Below are 7,116 nucleotides of genomic sequence, written 5' to 3' on the forward strand. Positions count from 1 at the left end.
GGAAAGGAAATTTACTACCAAAACACCATGGTAATAATTGGTGCAGACAACATACTGATGGATGCCATTAAGTATAAATAAAATAGTACATACTCTAAATTTTTTCCAAATAAGGTGAGACATATTTATTTAAAGAGATAGATATAGTTCTGTACCACTATATAAGTTTATTACAATGTGAAGAAATTGAACTCTACATAAAAAAGTCTGGCAGACACTATTTTAATGACTTTTCCATCTGCCTGAATCTCACTTGCTCCAGATATTTTTATGGCTCTCTACTTCACTTTTACCAATGTGACCCCACCACTGCAGATGTTCCTGAAACATAATTGTTTTTAAGAGATGAAGTTCAGCTGACTTTAGGCACCTTGTACATTTTCTTTTTCTCTGCAGCTCTTAACTCCATTGACATTACAGTTACCCTTCCCCTCCTTAGAACAACACTCTTCCTGCTCAAACAGCACAGCCCCTTCTACAAGACATACCCTCTGTCTGAATGAACACTTCCTCCCATATACTATACCTAATGATTCACTCTTCTCTCCTGGAAATATTTGTCTAACTGTCAACTTTTATTTATCCTTACCAAAAGACATCTTTAATATCATTTTTATTGTTATTCTATTATAGTTGTCCCAGTTTTTCCCCTTTGCCCTCCTCTGCCCATCCCAACTCAGGCTCCCATAGTCAATCTCCACACTGTTGTCCATGTCCATGGGCCATTCATACGTGTTTTTTGTCTAGTCCCTGCCTCTTCTTTACAACATTATATCCCCCCCCGCTCCCCTCAGGTCACGTTCAGTCTGCCCCATATTTCCATGCCTGCAGTTCTATTTTGTTCATTACTTTATTTTTCATTAGATTCTTCTTATAGGTGAGATCATATGGTATTTGTCTTTCACTGACTGGCTGATTTCACTTAGCATAATGCTCTCCAGTTCCATCCATGCTGTTTCTTGCTTCTGCAAGAAAGGAATTCCTTTCTTTCTTCCTCCTAGCTAGTATTCTTTTGTATAAATGGACCACAGTTTTTGATCTACTCATTTACTGACGGACCCTTGGGCTGTTTCCAGCAGTGGGCTATTGTAAATTGTGCTGCTATGAACATAGGGGTGCTAAGTTCTTTTGAATCAGTGTTTCTGGATTCTTAGGATATATTCCCAGCAGCATTATTGCTGGGTCAAAAGGCACTTCCATTTTTAGTTTTTTGAGGAAATTCCATACTGTTTTCCACAGTGGCTGCACCAGTCTGCATTCCTACCAACAGTGCACTAGGGTTCCTTTTTCTCCACATCTCATCTGTTGTTTGTGGATTTAATGGTGGTCATTTGGACTGATGTGAGGTGGTATCTCATTGTGGTCTTAATTTGCATCTCCCTGACGACTAGTGATGTTGAGGATCTTTTCTTATGTCTATTGGCCATCTGTATGTCTTCCTTCTAAAAGTGTCTATTCAGATACTTTGCCCATTTTTCAACTGGGGAGGGAGAGACAGAGTGTGGATGGGGGAGAGAGAGAGACAGAGAACATAAATGTGAAAGAGAAACTTCCACTGATTGCCTTCTTATACCCACCCCCATGGTGGATCAAACCCATAACTTGGGTATGTGACCTGACCAGGAACCAAACCCTTGATGCTCCAACCAACTGAGCCACATTGGGCAGGGGGAAATGCCAACTTTCTACTGAAACCTACCTTGATTATAATTTCTGATTGTTTCCTCAGGCCCCTATTTCAGAACCCCTACAATCATGCACATTTTATTGATTTTATATTACTTTCACCTTCTTAACATATTGTATCACTAATTTGTAATTCTTTTTGTAACTCCATGTCTCAAATTTATAATCTGTAAATATAATAAATGATAAAACCAAACATTCATATCAATATTTTAATCTTTCTTTCCTAGAATCTATTACTCCTTTATAACAGTTGATGTCAATTAATCTATAGATTTCAATAAATATATGAAATTTAGTTTAAAGGAGTTATCATTTCTAATTGTAATGCAATACAATTTGAAATTAATATTTTAAAGAAAACTAACTTTTCACTTGAAAATTAAACACATATGATGAAAAAATAATCTTAAGTAGTTCTAAATTATATACAAAATTAAAATTTTCTTATGTATATAATGTATCACAATGTGAATAATTAATATTATTACATGTGCATTAAAAATTAAGTAACATGAAGATGGAATGAAATTGTTCTGGGATTTGATTCTCTCAGTCAGTAAACCTTCTAAGCAGGTTTCAGACCTCTTGGGGTCTCAAGGAAGGAAAGGCAGACTCTGATGCCATAACCTGCTTACAGATAAAAGATACTGATTTACATCACTAGTGGATAAACAAGTCATTTGTTCGATCATCCTGTGGACATGACTTAGTCACCCAACCTAAAAAATAAGGTGTGGATTAGATTGCTGAGACTCTTTCTATCATTAACATCCTATTTATAGGTGATATCTGATAACATTCTTACAGCAGTAGAAAATATTTCAACATCACAATATGGTCATATTTCAATACCATAGTATTTTGGTTATGAAGTGAGACCTGGATTTTTTCTATTTATAGCATGGCAATTTAATTACATCTCTATACTTCAGTTTCATCATCTATGAGGGCAGAAATAATAATATTCATCTCATGGTACACTATAAGGATTAAACAAAATGATGCACTTCAAATGCTTAGAAAATATTGTGACCCACTCACAAAAATGTTACTTGTTATTGATTGCTTTCATCATCATCATCATCAACAACAATGCAGATAACTGTGTATTAGAGCAGAATATAAAAGGGCTTTAGTTCATAGAAACCTCAAATGAAAAGTACTCAATGAATAAAAATTATGGTTTGCCTTTGTTGTGATAGTGCTGAGGGTTATAATTTGTTTCTCTTTGGTGAGAATTTGTGTAGGTTTTAATTTTTAGGTCTGTTCATTAGTTTGTTGTTTCCAGTGAGGAAATAAAACATGTTTTGATGAACTTGCCTGATTTTTAAAAGTTCTACTAATAATATCAAAGCAAGTATAAAAGTTTACTAGATAATTATAAAGCTCTAGAATATGCAGAGTGTCATTTCCCCCCCAAAATGATGATTCCACATGATAAATAGAGTAGGTCTGATTGTAGAAATCAGAATGTGATGACATAAAGATGACATGACTTTCAGTAGTGGAAGCGTTTTAGAGCCCAGGTCTCCAGACATTTACTTACTTGTTCATAATCTTCCTTGTTGTATTCTCTTCTGGACCTGTGATACCAAATCCAGCCTCACAGGCAGGCAAACCCGGTGACCTGGCAGTCTCAGTGTAGATGTTGTTACTCTTGTAATAAAAGCTGATGATGATAGCAATACCTTCCTAGGTAAAATTTTTGAAGACCAGTGGCATAGAATCTCCTAAATTTGGGATGCTTTCATTATTTATTGATTCTAGTGGAAATATTTTTAATGATTATTGAATTCTTAACCATTAAACAAGTGAAAATTCCTTATATAAGTTTAATATGCAATGTATTACAGCAAATTAATTACAGGTTTTTTAACCATTGAATTAATTTTTAAACACTATTTCAGAAAATCAATCTTAAATGACATTTGCATGGGAGAGACACATGAACTTATTTTTCTCTTTTATTTTAAGTGTGGATTCCTTCACTATAGTTCCAAACACCCCCTTTCATCTTTTCCCAGTCGAGTACTTTCTTTTTAAGATCTGGTTTCCAAAGACTGACCTCAGTGCATCTAGAAGACTGCAGGTTATATTTGGGGGAGCAGGGGGATTTCTGAGATTTACCAGGCATGGCAGATAGAATAGAGATTCATTATTTATTGCCTTATTATTCACTACAGTGTTTCCCACTGAAATCACTTCCAACACTACAGGTCTTGGAATATTTGCTGAATATTCTCCTATAACTTATTTCTTCTTTGCACCCATTCTGTTTCTTTCTTGATTATTTCTCCTGGCTATATAATATATATTTTCCCACATTGCCCCAGTTTAGAAGTCTATTAATAACTACAGATATAGTTGTTCTTCAAAATACTTAATGTTTCTGGGACCTCACACCAGACATTGTCATACCTTGGAGATAGGAAAGTGTGGCAGACTCCGGACAGCAGGGTTCCACCTTGTTGTGGCTGAAAGAGAAAATGAATGCACAGGTGACAGCAATCCTGTGGAGAAAAAGGGAACAGCATGGCTACTCTCTGAAGGGGAGAGAGAGCCTATGAGTGCCTCGGCCACTCTCTCCAAAGGAGAACGCCCTGACCCTTGCCCAGACAGGCTTTTATTGTTTTTCTTGGGGCTTACATCAGAGAAAGATTTATCATCTATTGCATAGAACATTGTTGTCCACATTTTAGGTACAATCAAGGAAATGAAAATAACATGCAGAGGGGAATGGCGGTGAGCTGATTAGCTCTGTCCTTGGGTGAATTCACACAGGCTTTGGGAATTACCTTGAAGATAGAGGATACACATTTGTTATATTAGACCAGGGTGATGGAGTTTTAGCAAGACCAAGCCATAACAATCTATATGCATTTTCTAAGCCCGATTTCTACAGGAAAACTTGGTTTGAAGGTCTGGCTCCTGCCCACCACTTTGCTTCTGAAGGTTTTCCATACAGAGCTGAGTCACTTTTGCCAGACTGAAACAAACTGGTCCCCTACAGGAAAGAGGCATAAACTACACAGAGGAAGAAATATAAGAACATTTTAAAATATATTGATGTTAAGCAATGCATTTGCACACAACACACGAAGAAAACCACAAAGGCTTTTTTATAGGGAAGTCAGATTGTGTATCCTTGATGCCGGAGATTACATAAAGTTTGAGAAAACAGCCTTACTATTTCAAGCTACTGGAGAAGTAATTAAAAGGAAATTCAAAGGCCAATTTATTTGTTTACATAAGTTTTATTTTACAAATGGTCCCGTTAGCATTTATTATGTACCAGTTACATAAATCTTCTATGACTATCTGCTGATTTTTCCTCTAACCATCACAGAGTTGTTAAATAACTTTATGGTCACATGATCAGTCAGTATCAAAGCTAAGATTTGAATCCAGTGAACTCTTCCATAACTACTGAGCTCTTAACTGGTATGCTAAACTATCTTTCAAGATCACAGATATTCTTCTGTAGAATTATCTAGTTTACAGGTGAACTCTTTGTTTTTCTAGGATTTCTCTCAACCCTACATTATTTTACATGGAAGAATATGACTGTAGGATTGAAAAACTTGAGATTTGCCCCTAAGGATGTTGCCAGTCCTCTTACTTCTAGCAGGTCTTTTCAACTGAGCCACACTCTTTCCCTTTCAGGTTGTAAGGAGCAAATTCACCTCTTGATGCACACAGCTTCTGAAGTGTTACCACATCTCAAAACACCACCTCTGAAAAACATCCTCAGGTATCAACAATTACCTCTGTAAAGAAAATGATGAAAATGAAAACAAACAAAATAGGTCATGAAAAATGTCATGACTATGATTTTATTATCCTTCTATTTGTTTCTTTAGAAGTGTCAATAGAGATATCATGGGTTCATTGGTCACTCAAGTGAAGTCATGTATGCTGACACCATCTATTCTGGATGAGAAAAACAAGAAAATAAAGACATTGAAAAGTAATTATAGCATGCCAACTGAGTACCTACTTGCTGGATTCACCGATTATCCACCTCTCAGTGTCACTTTATTCTTGGTATTTCTCATAATATATACACTAACTGTGGTGGGAAATATGGGCTTAATAATCCTAGTTAACATCACTTCAAGCCTACAAACCCCCATGTATTATTTCCTCAGCAACTTGTCTTTCTTAGACATCAGCTACACCACAGAAATCACTCCGAAAATGCTGGTGAATTTCTTAACATCCAGGAGAACCATCTCTCCCTATGGCTGTGCACTACAGATGTTTCTCTTTGGTTGTTTTGCTGATGCTGAGTGCCTTCTCCTGGCAGCAATGGCATACGACCGCTATGCAGCCATCTGTAAGCCACTGAGCTACCCTACACTTATGTCCAGGAGAGTCTGTGCCTGCTTCATTGTGCTGGCATACTTCAGTGGAAGTGTGACTTCAGTGGTGCACGTCTGCCTCACGTTCACACTGCCATTTTGTGGCTCCAATGTTGTCAACCATTTTTTCTGTGATATCCCACCTCTCCTGGCTTTATCATGTGCAGACACCCATGTCAATGAGCTTCTGCTCTTTGTCTTGTGTGGCTTCATTCAGACTAGCACTTTCGGGGTCATATTCACCTCCTTTGTTTGTATCCTCATCACTGTTTTGAGCATCAAGCCCTCAGGTGGCCGAAGCAGAACATTCTCCACCTGTGCTTCGCATCTCATGGCAGTCACCTTATCCTATGAATCACTCCTGTTCATCTACTTACGTCCTGCCACCAGCTACTCCCTAAACAGTGATAAGATAGTGGCAGTGTTTTATATGGTTATATGGTTGTTTTCCCCATGTTCAATCCAATCATCTACAGTTTCAGAAACAATGATGTAAACAATGCCCTCAAAAAAGTGATTAGAACAAAACTGGATTTTCAGATGAATGAGAGCTTAAGTCACTGAACAAACTTTAAGGCATGGCCTGCTCTTCCAGTTTCATTATCAGTACTGTGCTGATGTGTCAACTATTTGGAATTTATCTCCAACGATAAAAGATAACTTTCCAACCTCACTCTTTTAAAATGTTTTTGTCCTCTCTCATGTGCCCTCTGCAAATTTATTCTATTCTGAAACATTCCTGAAACTAAAGTAAATAATAGTGTTTACTCTCCAGTTAGCTTTGCACATTGATTTATCATACTATTCTTTATCATGTTGTATTGAATGTATATGGTGACTTGTCTGTCAATGTGCTCATATTAAAAGTTCCTTGGTAGCAAGGGATATATATTGGTTCATTTTTCAATAACTATATAACACCTGATATATAGATTATTTTGAAAATTAATCTTAAAATTATTCTTTTAATTTTAGTGTACTCTATATTTAAAAAACATTGAAGAGAATATTGTCAAATGAGCTGAGTTCTAATCATTCTTCAATTGAGTAGGGGGCATCACTTTGT

At 36.6% G+C, this 7,116-nt stretch overlaps 1 protein-coding gene across 1 annotated transcript; it reads left to right on the plus strand.

The window, feature by feature from the left end:
- The first annotated feature begins 5,667 nt into the window (after window positions 1-5,667).
- LOC123831401 (olfactory receptor 5AS1-like) lies at window positions 5,668-6,546 on the plus strand. The gene has a single exon (XM_045858276.1). The coding sequence runs from the start codon at window positions 5,668-5,670 to the stop codon at window positions 6,544-6,546; it is 879 nt and encodes a 292-aa protein (XP_045714232.1).
- The last annotated feature ends 570 nt before the right edge of the window (window positions 6,547-7,116 follow it).

The sequence above is a fragment of the Phyllostomus hastatus genome, unplaced genomic scaffold (assembly GCF_019186645.2).
Source record: "Phyllostomus hastatus isolate PE091 unplaced genomic scaffold, TTU_PhHast_1.1 phas_scaffold_177, whole genome shotgun sequence".
In the NCBI taxonomy this organism is placed as follows: Eukaryota; Metazoa; Chordata; class Mammalia; order Chiroptera; family Phyllostomidae; genus Phyllostomus; species Phyllostomus hastatus.